Source organism: Betta splendens, chromosome 21 (genome assembly GCF_900634795.4).
Source record: "Betta splendens chromosome 21, fBetSpl5.4, whole genome shotgun sequence".
NCBI lineage: Eukaryota > Metazoa > Chordata > Actinopteri > Anabantiformes > Osphronemidae > Betta > Betta splendens.
In genome coordinates, this window is record NC_040899.1 from 7,768,729 (window position 1) to 7,785,285 (window position 16,557).

A 16,557-nucleotide genomic window follows, 5' to 3' on the forward strand; every position below is an offset into this window, starting at 1 on the left:
ATATATATATATATATATATATATATATATATGCGTGAAAGCAGGAAGGGCTGGTGTGAGGGTGGGGGTGATGACCGTGGGGCTGCCACGGGCGGGCGTGTTTCCCGCAGTAAGCGGCAGCATGGTGAAGCGCACGAGACGCGCTGCTGCTGAGAAGCGGGGCTGCTCCTTCCCTCCGCCTGGGCCTGACATGACTCACGTTTTACACCTGTTGCATCGCGAGCTGGCTCACTGAAGGAGACATGTCCGCTCAGGGATTGCTAAGCAGCGTCTTCTCCTGCTCACAAAGTCCCAAAACTCCTTCCAAGCGGAAACTCAGGCAGACCAGGAGCCTGGACCCGGCGCTGATGCGACACCACGGTACCGAAGCTGGGGAGACGCCGCATAAGGTGCGTGACCTGTTAGTTTATGACGCAAATGACGGGGGTCCCTGTCTGAAACACCATTCGTTACAACGAAGCCAACTGGACTCTACGTTTTGCATTACAGTGATGTCATATGGCGTAAAATGATTTTGCTCAGAAAAGGGATTTTTTATAACTCCAGGAGTTTCCGGTATCTCTAAACATCCCTCACAACGCGATGCAGTGTTTAGTGTCTTGTGCTTATCTCTTATCGCGTCTCGTTTCATAGTGTGTGCGTAAGAGCGCACAGTGTGCACCGTATCCAGATTCCGGAAGTGTCTGGAATTCCCTAAAGGATGATGTAGGCGAGTACAAGTTGTCACTATTATCCCATGATCTTTATTGGAGATATGTCTGGATATAGTTTTCATTTGATTCTCGAATGGGTTGGGATCCTATTTCTATGGGAAACCGGGTTGTGAAATGATGACCACCATCTATGACAAATGGGACAAACGGCGGCAGACGTCACGTGCCAACCTTTGAGGCATTACAGCTTCATAGTTGGTGGCCACAAAAGTGATTCAGCTCATTGTCTTCAATGAAGTGTTGTAAGAAGAAAGTCTTAACTTGTCAGGACTTAACTTGCTACTGATGAGACAAACAAATGAACTTTAAGGTGGAGTTCGGCAAAAAGGGAGTGTCTGCACCTGGTTTTAGTCATTTTAATATTTGAAATAGATTTATATTGTTTAAATCTGTCATTGCTGGATTAGTATAATAGAAATGTACCTCAGACACAACACTGTAATAATGTAGGTCTGTTATAGAAATATGCCTATTAGTTTTGTCTAGTATTGAAGCCTCTCATCAGCTCTCATTTGTATAATTAAGTGATTTGATTATTCATCAGGTTTTAATAAATAGTGATTTTCCACTATTTAAATCTTTGGAGGTCTTGTTCTACTCTGCTGTCTCACATGACCGTTATCAGTTTACGCTAACAATAAACATGTACGTAACTGAACGCGAACCTCAAACCAAGCCACTAATGAAAGGCACATTTTGTGGTCATGCAGATGTGCAGGTTCATTCAGGGATAACGGTATCTAAGAAACAGTCACAATAACACTGGTGAGGTCAAGTTGACTGCATTTCTCCTTTTGCACTGCTGCAGCTCCACCCTCAGCTGGACTTCGTGTCCTATTCCTCAGACCATGCGAGCCTCTCTTCAAGGAGCGCGCCCATGTCTGGATCCTGCCAGTAATGAGCCTGTAATCAATGAAAATGTGTTGAGTATATGCCAGCTGAGGTCCGGAGACTGGCCTCAGATCAGCTGTCACACGTCCGAGTGTGTGATTCAGACGATCAGCACGTGGACTGTAGCATGATCCTGGTTGGCGATTGTGAATGTGCGTTAAACGAACGTCTTTTCCATAGGCTTAACATGGCTGTTTAGGCAGAGGTCTACTTACAGTACCATGGGTCTGAGGTGTGACGAAAGGCAGAGACATCTGGTTTACATGAAGAAAGCCTCAACTCTTATTTCTCACAGTGGTACAGCAACATGGCCTGATCCTTGGCTACAGTCCTCCAGGCAACATTCTCTTCCCACAGACGACTGTCCTGGTGCACGGAGGGAACTGGATGCAACTTGCATTTACGTGTAAGCAAAGGGAAGCATTTGCAGTCTGATTCCCCTAAAATGCTGACGTGGGTGGATCGATGCCCGTCGTGTGACAGACTGATGAGCTGTGCAGATTGCTACTAATTAGCTGTTAGGTTATAAATGAGCAGCATTAGCATCACATTTCAAGTATTCACCTACTGTAGCCACTGATCCACAAGTAGCCGCATCGGTTGCGCTCCCATTTCATTAAAACTGAGTTTGCCTTTAATGTGGGGCTGTTATTGGATAAGCCTCCTAATGTGAAAACGCTGTGAGATATTGGAAAAAACTGCCCTTCGGTAAATCCAGGAACTTTTTCTCTTTGGAGGGAGTTGTTCATCATTCTGATGTAGTGATGCAATGGCTAAATGAGGACAACAACTGGGACGTGGATTAAAGCTAAACAGAACATGTAGAGTGGATTAAGACATTTTCCTATCCAGAACATACATGAAGCATGTTCCTCATTACTTTGTCAGTTTTGTCAATGATAATAATGATATTTTACAGTATCTCAGGAAGTTGAATGGAACATGAAACAATTAGAGGACAGACGGTCTCTGGGCAACAGAATTGCTCTTGACAGTTTATTAATTCTTTGCTTATTTCTTTAATTAATTAAATGTACATTCTTTATTAACACAGCAGAACGCATCAACACAGAAATATGTGCTGTTCATTTTTCAACATAAAAGCTGTGATGGTTTATAGGAACTGTGTGAGCTCCCTGTGGTGTCTAGGGTTCATGCACCGCATATAGGTGGAATAATTGAATGATGCAGAGTAAGTGAGCCGTCTGAGGGCACGGTGCTGCTGGAGTGTTTAGATGGGAAGTCATCTGCATTCCTTTGAGCTCCGCGGAGGAGAGACGGCCCGAAGGAGAAGCAGCTCAGAGCTGCTCTGTGCTGCAAAGCCGCGTGGATCCCAAGAAAGGAAATTGACCTTGTTAAATGCACTGTACTGTACAGTGGCTTCATAAACTATTCAGACCTCTTCACAATTACACAGCAGACAGATATTAAACGTATGTTTTATGTAGTCAAATATCATGATGTGCAATAAGTAAAAGGCACATAAAACCTGGCCACTATTATATTAGTGTAGATGCTATACTGTTACAGTGTTTTGGTCTTAATGTTTTAAATGACATAATATGAACAACTTAAATAAGCTTAATTTTTAGCAGTGTAAACGATGAAGCTGGTCCATGGTGACTTTTTCAGATTAATTTATGTGCAGTACTTCGGAGATGCTACAGAGTCAAAGCTCTTAGTGTATTTACAGTACGATCAGTAGCTGAAGGGAGCGGTGGCGGATCCCAGTAACATTAGCTAGGTTTTAAAGTGCTAATACTGTTGTAATTCCCGCCGTTGGCTTATTCACCATAGCAACGGTGACTGCGGAGGATCATGGGAAGTTGGAATTTGGAGAGATATATATATAAAGTCGTGTTTAGTAAACTGTTTTGTGCGATTGTATAAAACTCTGCACACCGAAAAACACAAATAGTGTCGAACTGAACATTTTATATGTTTATATGTTTATATCTCTCCCTTAGGATAAAGATCTTCTTTGGTGAGTAACTCGTGGCTTAAACGTGTAGCTACAGGTGAGGAGGTTTAAGTTATGACTCAGGCGGCAGCGCCGTGAACGCCTCCCTGTCACTCAGCGCGCGAGCCGCTGCCCGGACTCGCTTCGGCTTTCAGTTTATTCCCGGGGACCATGAGGGCTGCGTTTGCGCGCAGCTCTCCGTGTGAACGCTGATGGCTTTAAGCAAGCGGCGGTCTACGAGTTCGGATCCGTGATAATGGAGAATTCATCTCCGGACCGACGGAGCAAGTCTTACGTGAGTGCGTTTGTTGCTGTGTCGCAAAGTTATCGGAGCTCTGTGAAGATGACGAATAATTCCAACTAATTCAGCCAATGCAACTTTAAACTAAACTTCAACTTCGCCTCAGTATTCTTTTTGAAATATCCTGTTTGCACATAAAAAAAACAAGTTTTAAAGTTTTAGGGAAATGGCAAAGATCCCATGTATATAAATTATAACACGCAGCGCATATATTTATTTATTGCTGTTATAAAAGAGTCATTTGTAACAAACAAGCATGTAAAAGCAAATGATGATATATTTGTACATCCAGATGCAGTTTTACATATTCCATCTATAATTAACAGTGGAACCAAACAAAGAATAACACGGACAGTGTTTTTGTGGCAACTCCCATCAAGGCCCCATTGAATGGCTTCCTGAGCACCAGCAAGTAGCTCACCTCTCTGGATCTGCTCCAAGTTCCCTTGATTAATGTAATCTGAGCTTTGGAGCTAACTATATGCTGCTGTATGAACTACCTCACACGTTTCCTGGCATTGTGCTCCAAGGAGTGTAAACAAAGGCTCTGTGGTTTTCACATTAACATTAGGTCGAATGCAGCCGAGGATAGTTCACCGTTGCAGGTTATTGTAGATTTGCTGCCTTGCGCTGTGTTCGCTGGCAGTAACGAACTTTAAGGTTCTGTAAATTTTAGGTTTATTTTAAAATAAAAGTTGTATTTTAAAAATCTAAGGTAAACTTCATTGTATGTATTTATTTATTATTCTTGTTATACAAATCATCTGGTATTTCTAATAAGATGGAGTGAATAATTTCAGCAATGCACAGATGGCAACGTGTTTTGTTTGAACATGATTCACCAGGTCTGTAATTAAGAAATATCAAAGTGGGTACATACGTAATACTCTTTGATGTAATGACTTCATTTGCTGTCAGAGGATGGCTGTGGGATTGGATCGAACGGAAGTTTCCAGTCTGAAACAGTTAAGTTAAAAATATGTTAACAGAAATATGCCCACAACCCTGCGTTCCACATTATTTGTATAGTACTACACTTCACTTTATTTGATGTGGATGGTGCGCATAATGCATTTGTAACTCGATCAACTATTTAATGCAGTAGCAATATTTTGCTGTGTGCCAGATTCATGGATTCTGTTCCCTCACACCCAGTCTGCCATGTCTGGACTGGTTTCTGTCACTGGTGCAGTTTATTTATGTAAATTTATAATGGGAATGATGTCCTGACCCAGGCTACTAACCACTGTCTAGCACTGAAAATATACTGCTGGTTAAGGTGGAGTGCATTGGAACTAAATTCATCCAACAACTAAATCAGTGTGTGTCATATTATATATTATTGCTTCAGAGTCAATTATTGCTTTGATTTGTGAGTATATCATATTTTTCATCAATTAAAATTACTGTACTTTGGGTAGAGTCTAATGTTTGTGTTTATTTTTTACCTATAATACAGCAACAGTATGTGTGTATACTGCAGTACTACTACTATAATAACAGACATTTTGTAAGTTGTAAGTTATAGCCCACTGTCTTATGCACTGGGTAGCAGCCACTGCCTTTGTACAATTAACATGTAGCTAGACGTTGTTTGTAATATTTATATAATACTGTGTGCGCCAGAATAAAGTATGCCACAGTAGCACAATCCTAATTCTCATTTAATGGGAGTGAGCCACTTTAGTGTAAGCCTTATCCTGATAAAGAGTTACTAAGCCTCTTTGGAACATGGCTCATATGATTGGCTTGACTGTGCTGGATCAAAGCACCATAATCTCTAGCATGGAGATGCTCAAAGGTTGAGGATTTCGCTTCAGATTATTTGCCTTGTCGTTATTAGTGCGGTGCCTTCACAGTTATTCTGTTGCAGTGTTTTATTGGTGTTTTTATTTTTTAAATGACCAGTTATTCAAAGGGTAGTTGGATGTGCTTTAGTGAGTGTGACATCAAAATTGGAGTTGTTATTTCCAAAGTACTGTAATACCTTTTGGTAAAGTATGCAGCCTTTCAGCTACTTGTACAATAATCCACACAATAAATTAATAATTTCCTCATGAAACCGTCCTGTAGCATCACAGATTGTAAAATTGTTGATGTATGAAAACACAAGATTGTGTAAACGTACAACACTAACTCCTAATTCGAAGACTAAAACTAATCTCATTTGGACACAACGGTGTAAGCTGTAAGTCACTCTTGAGGGAAACTGTAGATGATTAACGATGCCTTAATGTGCAGCTGGCGTGTGAAGCCGAAATTCAGCAGTTGACAGTTGATGCTGGGTCTATAGGCAGTGATGCATCTGATGTGTCGCATGAATAACTGTGAGTCTTTGTATGTGTGTCCTCAGGATGTGTCGGGACAGAGCATTGGCCCGAAGCCCGTCCCTCTGCAGAGCCTCTCGGAGCTGGAGAGGGTTCGTTTGCAGGCTGTGGCTTTTAGGCGACTGCTTCGCGATCATGACCTGGGCTGCCACATCTCCATCCCTAAATGTATTAAAGCACACGCACAGACACACACTCGGAGAGCCTAGTTTATCTAGCAGGATGTTCTTTTCTTCCAGGCATCAGCTTGTCCCAGCATGTTTCATAAAACACGTGCAAAACAGCAAAAACGCGGAAAATTTTCCAGTCTCTCCTGTTGTGTAGGTGCAGTGTGATCTTGATTTATGATTTTAATTTAATTTGAGCTTGTCTATGTTCACATAACAGTAAATGTCAGAATAATCACTGCCCAATGAAAACATTTAAAGAGTGAGAACATTTTCTTATCTTGCTTCAAATCATGCTCATGATCTCTCACTTTACACATTATCTGTTTGTTCTTGTGTCATATTACAGTTTAGGAAATTTCCAGTGGAGCAAGAGTGATCTACAGCATATTAACCAAACCTGCTTTTTGCAGGTGGTCACAAGCACAAGAAGCTGCTGAGGAGGAAACTGGACTCTTTATCCAAAGAAAAGAAAGACAAAGGTTAGTTGTAGCTGTATACTGCATGTTGTACGGTCCAATTAATAAGATATTCCTTTGATTAAGAACTTTTTATTGTTCAGTTAACGCCTGATAAAACAACTCTGTAGATAGATTTTTACTGTAGTTAGTAGTTAGAAGCCCACGAGTGATGTCACACTTTAACCTCCAGTGTCTTGGCTGCTCAGCCTCTGGCACCAGATAAGAAGCTGTTTGAGCCTCGGTGCAAAACCGTGCAAACCCTCAGAATCAGGCCTTCTCGTACCAAATGAGCAGTCTCAGAGGGCGCCATGATCTTCAGCAACCACTGCCCCGCCCACTGCAACCATCTGGCAGAACAGCGATGTTCTCTGTCAGACAGGCACTCGGGAAATAACAAAAACAATCTTAAGTGGTGGCTCATTCATTACAAACTATCCTCCAGTATGACCAGGCCCCTCTTTCCTCTTTTCCCCATTTGTTTACAGAAGCACTTCAGTAAGTATGTGCTCTCTCTTTCTGAAGACTGAGTGCACACTGTTCTCAGAATTTCTCTTCGTCTTTATGTCCTGCAGGATTTATTAGAACGAAAATGAACAAGAAATAGTCAAATCTACAAATTCTTAAAGTCATTGTATCCCTGTTGCCGTGGAGCCAGCAGAGATGAATTTTAAAATCTCCTGTTTCTCCTCACCGTGCACGTAGAGACCGTGCCCCAGGTGTTTGGCATTCCTCTGTCGCAGGTCATTTCCAATGACCGCACACACAAACAGCGACGCGGTGCCCAGCGGGAGGAACACAGTGACCCAACTGAACTGATGCTGTCCTTCCTGCGCCTGACGCCCGGTGTCAGGGGGGCGAACAGAGAGTTCTCCAGTAGCACCTCGTCTCTCAGTTCCACTTCTGAGAACCTTAATGAATCGGCTCTTTTGGGCCCGGCTCTACGGACACGCAGGAGGGTAGGTGCTACAGTACAGAGCAACAGGTACACGTTTGCGTGGTCGCTCAGTAGGTGCTTTTTATTTCTCACACCGTTCACCGTACATACAGTTGTCACCCATCTGCTTGTCAGGGTGGAGTGTCTGTGGATTGCATCACTGACCTTGATGATAACCAGTCTCGGCTCTTGGAGGCCCTCCAGCTGTCGCTGCCAGAAGAGGGAGCTGGTAACAGGAAGAAGCACCATGACACAAAGCTTAGCCTGAACCCCATTTACAGACAGGTGCCCAGGATAGTGGACCTCTGCTGCCAGCACCTGGAGAAATATGGTACGTAACACTATTAGAATATGGCAGCTGGATTATGTAGGTACTTTATATCTGTGTGGAATCAATCTAGACGGAGCATCTGTATCTTTGCTTAGCCCTGCAGACCGTTGGAATTTTCCGTGTGGGGAGTTCCAAGAAGAGAGTACGCCAGGTACAGTCCCTGCTGTGACTTACATATGAATCTGTCGCATCTATTACACGAGGAGCTGTGTTTTTGTAGCCTTAATTATTCTCTGTTCCTCCAGCTTCGTGAAGAGTTTGACCAGGGATGGGCGATATGCTTAGATGAGGACCACAGTGTCCATGATGTGGCTGCGTTGCTGAAAGAATTTCTCAGAGACTTGCCTGATCCACTGCTGACAAAAGAGCTCTACACAGCTTTCATCAACACCTTGTGTAAAGGGCACGCTGCACACACAGTACACCATAAACTGGACCAGGTGGAACTAGATTTGTTTGACCTCCCCTGATGGGTGTTTTTCTGCAGTGCTGGATGCTTCAGACCAGGAGAGCACCATCCAGCTCCTCATATTCTTGCTCCCTTCCTGTAACAGCGACACCCTGCTGCGCCTCCTCTGCTTGTTGTCCAACGTGGCCAGACACGCTGAAGACACAGTGGACGATAATGGACAAGAGGTAAAGCAGTGCACGACTTGTTCGTGCGGTGCCGTAAAGACAGGTGTTTGCAGCACCTGCGGCCGCGCGGCCCGTAATGAGACTAGATTTAGTACAGTAGGTGTACACATTAGCACGAGACAATAACAAGAACGAGCTGCTTTGCAAGTGGAATGTGATTACGATGAATCACTGGGAGGCAGACGGACAGATGTGGGTTACATCTGCAGCCTCTAATTTGAAGAAAGTGCTGCACCAATGCACAATGACATTATGCGTGATGCTCCTTTGTGGGTATCTTGTTAAAATGATGCACAACCAACATTACCCTGCATAACAACAGGCACACATACACAAAGCTTCTGAGTTCATCTAATCTGTTACTCCTGCAGTTTGTGTTTTTCTGATCAAGACTATCACACTGTGGACTGTTTCTCAACATCTACAGTATGAATCTTCACTACACATAATACTAATACTGAGGTTCAGTCATGTGACCAGACGTGACTATTGACTATAATTGAATATCACGCTTTTACATTATACATATTCAGATGTTACATTCAGATTTAGATATTAATTAACTTCTTTTGCCTTTATCAAGTCATCGTGTCTTGTAAATCTACTGCAGCCTGTACTTCCTTTATGTTGTGATGATTATCTTTTGTGTTAATCTTATTTTCTGAGTACTAATCCTCACAACGGAGATTAATAGTTTCCCACGGATTTAAAAGCAGTTTATTCTTGGCCTTGGGCCTGGAGCATACATGCTGTAATGCAGAACAAGAGGTCTGCTCGGTCTCTTTGAACAAAGGAAGGCACAGGCTGCTTTATTAATGATGGCAGGCCTGTGTTAGGTGCCACATTCCCAACATGGCCTGGGTGCAAAAGGGGGTCTGTCTGCACCAGAAACATGGACTGTTGGGAATTCCCGTTCCTGTGTGTGCACATGGGCAGATGAAAAGAAAATGCTGGGCATTCAAATCTTTTCAGTCTCACAAGATGTAAGATTTCAGATAGTAACTGGCCTGTTATTGTGCAGTATTCTACACCATTCTGTCCAGATCACCAGATTTTCTGTGTCTTTATTTAGATCGCAGGAAACAAGATGACATCACTCAATCTCGCTACCATCTTCGGACCGAACCTGTTACACAAGCAGAAGCACCCAGACAAGGAGTTTTCGGTGCAGAGCTTTGCTCGTGTAGAGGATAGTTCTGCCATCATCAGCGTGGTCCAAAGGATGATAAATACATGTGAGGCGTTGTTTATGGTAAGAAAAAAAGGCATTAAAACAGTAAACACAGCTGCAGGTTTAATCAAGAAAAAGTGTTTGGGGAATTCTTGGACTTAATGGGATGGAGGAATGTAATGAAATGAAACATTAGCTTTATAGCTTTAGAGAATAGAACAAAGGGGGTCACATGAAACAGAAATTCAGGCCATTTGTTTTTAACTCCTGAACCTTGTAAAATGAAGTTTAATGAATCCTTTTGTCAATGCGTGGCAAATGACAAGCCCCACTGGAGAGTGTTATTCCAGCCTCTCCTCTGTTTATACACAATGAGTGGGTGCAAGGGCATAAACATTATTTTTTCTGCATTTTAATAGAGACTTAAGTGGAAACGCACTTAAATGGAGTTTCTGAAAATTATCTATTAAAGAAGCCAGAAGGCAAAAAGTCTTCTCCGCATCATTAATACTGGTTTCTCTAAACTCCTGTTAATTATTTTCTCCACTTACCACAGAAAAAAATCTCTTTTAACTGCCCATATTAAATTATAGATGCTGTGTAAATACTGGGCTATTTAGCAATAAGTCAGATGTTGAAGATTGAGTCCTAGTGATTATTTGGATGCAGTGGAGATACACTGTACTCATACTGTAATATACTGGTTCTAGTTGGGTTATAACAATGCAGCTTTGCCACAGGTTTTGCCTCATCCTTTATTCTGAGCTTCAGTGACACTTGTTTTGTTTCTTTCAGGTCCCACCAGACCTGCAGAATGAGGTGCTGATGAGTTTACTAGAAACCGATCCTGATGTTGTGGATTACTTGCTGCGGAGGAAGGCCTGTCAGCACTCGTGAGTTTCCGCCTTTTGTCTCATTGTGTGTGTCTTTGTGTTTCGTGTGTGACCTTGCCTACGTTGCCAATGGAACAACATAAACATTATGTTTCATTATTAAAGGTCTATCTCGCATTTTCATCTGGTAATTCGGTTCATTTGTTTTGCGCCCGCAGGCATCCAAGCCTCCTGAGATGTGAGGACTCCTTCACTCTGACTGGGAGATGCATGTCCAATGACTCTTTTAAAGCATCTAGTGGAGAAGTGTCTCCCTATGACAACAACTCCCCTGTCCTGTCAGATCAGCTGCTATGTAAATACGGAGAGGACAGCAGTCCACTTTCAGACAGTGTCTCCAGACTCTGTGAGCAGTGCAAACTCAGTGACGGCTCAAAAGACAGATCTGAGAACACTTCCCCTAAAGAAGGTGAGCTTAATTCACTCCAGGAATTGAAGGATTAGCTTCACAATTTGATAAATGTGCTTTTCCACATTTTTTAAGATTTCAATAATAAATAATCTTCACCTGCTTGAGCATCTGCTGTGCTGTAGCATTTCATACAGACAGATACAAGAAATATATATATTGCAATATTTTTGTAATAATATATTAAACGTGTGTAAGTAATCCTCTTTATTTATTCATTTATGTTAGAAAACTTAACAATCTGTGGCAGTGACAATTTCTGGGACACCTGGCATGAGCTGTTCAGCATGGATTTCATTGGCCGGCACATCACTGGTAGTATAATCTGTCTTACATGTTACTGCAGAGGGCCTTGCAGTGATTGCTGGATGTTAATGAATGGTTTCTTGCAGGCTCTCCTGGAGACATGTCAGAGTGTGAGTCGTACGGATCGTCTGAGGGGCTGAGCAGTCACCAAGGTAACAACCAGTTGCCCGTCATTCCTGCAGCGGCTCTATTGGATGTTTCAGAATGCAGACCACGCCCCCCAGTGATTCGTAGCAGCAGTGGTCCTCTCGACCAAAGAGTGCAAAGCCAACCAGAATCCCCATTACATCAGGGACTGGATGACCAATCAGCAGCCATTAGTTTGAACAACTCGGAGGAAAGGACAGGACACCCTGTGTGTCCGTTATTGAATGTCAGCACTAATAGTTTGTCTCCCTTTTACTACTATGGACCTCTGACAAAGAGCCATAATTCTAAGTCCACACCCTCTCTTGTCTTATGTCAGTCTGACCCTCAGACCTCACAACATTCCCAGCAGAGCCCCACCCACCAGACTGTAGATACTATTGACTCGTCTGGGTGCGGACAAGAACACGAGAAGAGTCCAGATACACCGGACTGCCCGACAGAGAAGCTGCAGCTATGGCAGATACTGTCAAAGGACAATGCGGATGTTCTGCCGGAAACCTTGGTTTGATGCTACGGTCATCACGTGCTGAAAAACAAATGTCACTCTGTAATTTTAGTATGTTGTGCTTTGATAGACTGAGGCAGAACTTTACACCAGCTACTAGTTTCTGTGACATATTGCAGGTAATTCAGTGTATATATAGATTTTGTATTGTGTATATACTGTAAAAATAATAAACAAGGCTTCATAATTTACTATAGAGCACATTTAAAAAAACAATTAGGCTTGAATGTTGTCAAGGGCTGATTTGAAGCCATTGAATGTTGAGTGTACAATATGAAGCTGCAGTGATTCTAAGCTGTTTGCGGTGTGTTGGATGTGACTACAGTTGATTGCTAGATTTTAAATGAGAGGTTCCTCCTTATTGCACTGACTTTGACCCTGTTTTGTGTTCAGACGCTGGAATGATTGTTGCAGTGTCACGTTTGTAAAGCTACAGCACTTTGTAATTTAGTGACAAACTATTATGCAGACTTTTTCCACTGCCACTCGATAAACGGACTGACTTCGTTCTCATTTTTCTTCATTAAACCAATGTCAGCCCTTCCTGTCTGAGACTCTGAGAGTAAATGAAAACAAAGCAGCACTCAAAGTAATTCTGTCATTGTTTTCGTGGCATCCCTCTGATTGTTGCTTGGCCGGGCTCCTGAGGACTCAGCTGTTGGGTATTTTGTTCTCCACGCAAAAGCGAAGTTCAGTGAAGAAGAAGAACCATAGTTGAATGTATTTGATTCACTGGCACGAGACACCATCAACCGTTAATGTTGGAATTCATTCAGGTCTAATCAGGGATTGTGGCCACTTGTTTGTGACAGGGTGTAGCTGGAGAACTTAATGAATCGAACTTGATACATCAAGTGATGCATCCTTGCAGAACGCAGTGCATCTGTTTATATGTAGCCACAAGATTATGGCAGGTGTCCAGGGAGAAAACACAATATAATGTTGCAGTGCTATAGCAGCCATGTTTCCATGGACCTTTTCTTTAACATCAGCTTCATTTATCTTGAGTAATGTACATTAGTTCACTTTAGAGGACAGTGAAACTATTACATCAGTTGGCCAGAAGGGGGCAACATAAGACCAGTAAATGGCTACCTTGCTTTTACACTTCAACCTACTGTATGAACATGCTGGATCCATACAAAGGCATCACTCATATGTTAACTACACACAGTTAGTTACAGTAGGTTTCATCCCTATTACATTTAGTTTTCCACTGAAAAAATAAACTTGTAACATATCACCTGATTTAAAGGAACCTATAGATTTCCAGTTTTTCATTGAAGACTAAATGAAAATGTCTTTTTGAAATCGGGCACAGATTATAGGGTGTTGATACTGTAGAAGTCTCGGAACACAACCAGTTTGAGGAAACAATAGATTGATTGCTTTCCTTAAGTGTCCTGATTACTGACATTATTACAATGCCCACATAATCTGACGAAGCTTTAATAGGAAACATTTTCTTCCTAATAATAAACATGGCGCTTGTTAAAACCAGACCAGGAGACACAATTTGTGGTTAAACATTGTTGACCAAGACACACACACACACACACACACACACACACACACACACGGAACAGGACAGGATGTCTGGATGTATTTTACTTAAAACCTAGTCACACTGTTGTTGTCGTCACTTTTGCATCTGCACTGCAAATAAAGTGGCCTTTTCAACTCCATGTCTTAACCACTAACAGGTGACGCCTATTTCAGAAAGAAAGGGAGCCTGCAGATTCTTTTGTCCTTATGAAAGCGAACAATAGAGATCAAATATTTAATTTCACGTCTTATCTGTGCAGCGCTGATGGAAGGAAAGCGATCTGCTGGCAGAGAGCTGCAACGGTTCCCAACAGGGGGTCCATCCTGTCTGTCCCGCTTACTGGCATCAGGAGCAGCTGCAGGGAGGACGCGTGAAGGTCAGAGCCAGAATGAGGCCGAGTGTCCAGGAACGAGAGAGCCCGGCCCTGGGCTTTCAAGGTCGACATTGATATACAAATCTCTGCAGAATGGAACTGGAGCCCAGCGGAGCTCATTAAGGTGTTAGTTATGGCACAGAGACGGCGAAGAGCCCCGATCCATTTTCTGTCATTTCATACATCAGCCGTGGACTAAATTATGGGCTGCTCTAGTTCACTTCAAGTCGTCATCACCTCACTGTAGGTTCGTACTGTGCTCCAGGAAAGCTTTCTAAAGCAGCTACAGAGCCCTCAGCTAAGCCCAAAGTCTCTCAGCTTCATGTCAGTCTTCATAGTTATTGTGGGTTCTTGTGTCACAGTTATATTTTCCAGTGATGAGTTGCTGATTCGTGATCCATGTTCTGGTTCTATGGCTCATCATCATATCACAGCAATAATGAGGTCATGACTGTGATATGAGCTTCACGGTAGTTCGGTTATGGTGTGTTACAATAGTCAGACGGCTTCATTAAGGTGGTGCCGGTTTAAATGCTCCTCAGATAAACAGTGTGCACTTGGTTGGAAGAAGGATCTCCTAAATCAGCTTGTTTGTATCTGCATTGAGCTTCTCAGGCCGTCGTACGGAGCCAATCTCCGAGCCGCTTCTCGCCACCGTCTGACTGAAGCGACAGCAGAGCAGTGTTTATGCAGGATCTTGTCCACCAAATCTTATTTTCTCCGCTCCATCTGTTCTGCATCATGCTCCAGTTGGGATGTATTTGATTAATATTTCTCATTTTGTAATAAGGACACATTGCACCCACAAGAAAAAAAAAAGCGAAGAGAACGTGTTAAATGAATGTGTTCAAATCGGCAGTGGGCATGTAAACTACCAACAACAGTATGTTAGTGGGCTTTAGTGCACATGTTACGCATATTAAGTGGGATTAGCTGCCCAGTTGGGTTAAACACAGCCTTTAGTTCTGGGTAGACTGGGCAGCAAAGGGTAAGAGCCACAAAGACAGTTCAGCCAAGCAAACAGAAAAGGACTCTGTCGCAACATCAGGAACTAAGGCATCCAGATGTTTGCTGCCAAAGCCAGCTGTCATCAGGGCATCATTATCAACATCAATCCTCCTGATTCAGTAGGATTATCCTTATAAATTACTGTGATAATGTTAAATGAATAGGTGCCTACAGTAGCAAGCTGTGATAACACAGTAAAATGTGTTGGATATTCAGACAAGAGTTTAAATGCTTAGTAGCAAAATAAATGATTTAGGGTCATTAAGTGATTCTTGACTTCCACGTTGTTTCCTTTAAACACTGACGGGCACCAGAAGCTGCAGCTCAGAGACTCCACAAGGCACAGCGTTACATCAGGCCTCAAACATATAATCACGCTTTTCCTGCATCAAAGAGAAGCGGCAGCAGTTAATAATTAAGCTACTGTAGGTAATCATCACAGAGGAACTCCAGAACCTCAGTGAACATGCAAACATGGCGGCGCCGGTGAGGGAACGGAGGATTCAATCAACACCTCAGGATGTCACACTTTTGTGCTTTTTAAAGTCTTTATCTCACTCTGTCCTCCAGCTTCTCTGGCAGAGTTTCTTAGTTAAGCTGCTCACAATAAAAGTCCAGTCTTTTTAGCACATATGAGTATATTTTCACCTTTTTCGTAAACTGCCAGGTTTGAAAAGTCACTGTTAAACCATCGGTGTCAACTTTCTTACTCAGCAGAAGTTCATCAGGGCCTCTGATGTAAAAAGCGCGACCACACACACACACACACACACACACACACACACACACACACACACACACACACACACACACACAGAGTTGCTCAGATTTTTAATTATTTGAAGGGATCATTTGCATTTCTGGCACCGAAAGCACAAAAAAAATTCGTTTTGGCTGAACGAGACTCGCTTTATCTCGGCGACTTCTGAAGATGATGCCGCTTTCTGGGATAATTCTGAGATGCGTTTGATCCCAGAAGGCCAACGCTCCTCTGTAGCGCGAGCCTGTTGTGATCTTCAAACAAACTAATCTGCGAGCGTCTCATTACTCCATCAGCCTCGGCGACAACAGCCTCGGCTCCGAACAATGAGCGCATAAAAGCAGCAACCTTCCCCAACGCGAATGTCGGCCGCGCACCGTCGCTTCTGAGCGCGTGCGGTGCGCGTGACCCGCCGGGCTCGTTGGTGAGATCCTCCAACGCTCGGAACCTGTGCGCAGCCGACGCGTTTGGGATGAGCCGCGTGATCAGACAGCTGCTGCGGCGGATGCTGGGGGTGGCGCGAGCTCAACATTTGCTGAAGTCATCAGACTCCATTATGTTCAAAGGCGCCATAAAGGTGTAATCATCCCACATTAACGGGTGGAGGGAAAGTCCTTCTAATCCTCCAACTTTCTCCTCCCTGCTGTCTTCAGACGTGGCAGGGCCCGGTGGGAAACTCGCTGATTAGCTTCCACCACTTCTCCATCAATGTAAA

General features: G+C 43.1%; 1 protein-coding gene across 4 annotated transcripts; it reads left to right on the top strand.

Moving 5' to 3' along the window:
- Positions 1-135: 135 nt before the first annotated feature.
- LOC114846768 (rho GTPase-activating protein 6-like) lies at positions 136-12,698 on the top strand. 4 transcript variants are annotated; one of them, XM_029135824.3, is made up of 14 exons: positions 136-389; positions 6,219-6,360; positions 6,773-6,841; positions 7,523-7,776; positions 7,890-8,085; positions 8,181-8,236; positions 8,331-8,481; positions 8,573-8,721; positions 9,794-9,973; positions 10,688-10,785; positions 10,944-11,194; positions 11,423-11,509; positions 11,587-11,652; positions 11,967-12,104. In XM_029135824.3, the coding sequence occupies exons 1-14, from the start codon at positions 243-245 to the stop codon at positions 11,969-11,971; spliced, it is 1,851 nt and encodes a 616-aa protein (XP_028991657.1). In that variant the 5' UTR covers positions 136-242; the 3' UTR covers positions 11,972-12,104. The 4 variants fall into 4 exon arrangements, with proteins under 4 accessions (XP_028991657.1, XP_028991655.1, XP_028991654.1 ...); XM_029135822.3 differs by having other exon boundaries at positions 138-389; positions 11,587-11,873; positions 11,967-12,698; XM_029135821.3 differs by having other exon boundaries at positions 141-389; positions 11,587-12,698.
- The last annotated feature ends 3,859 nt before the right edge of the window (positions 12,699-16,557 follow it).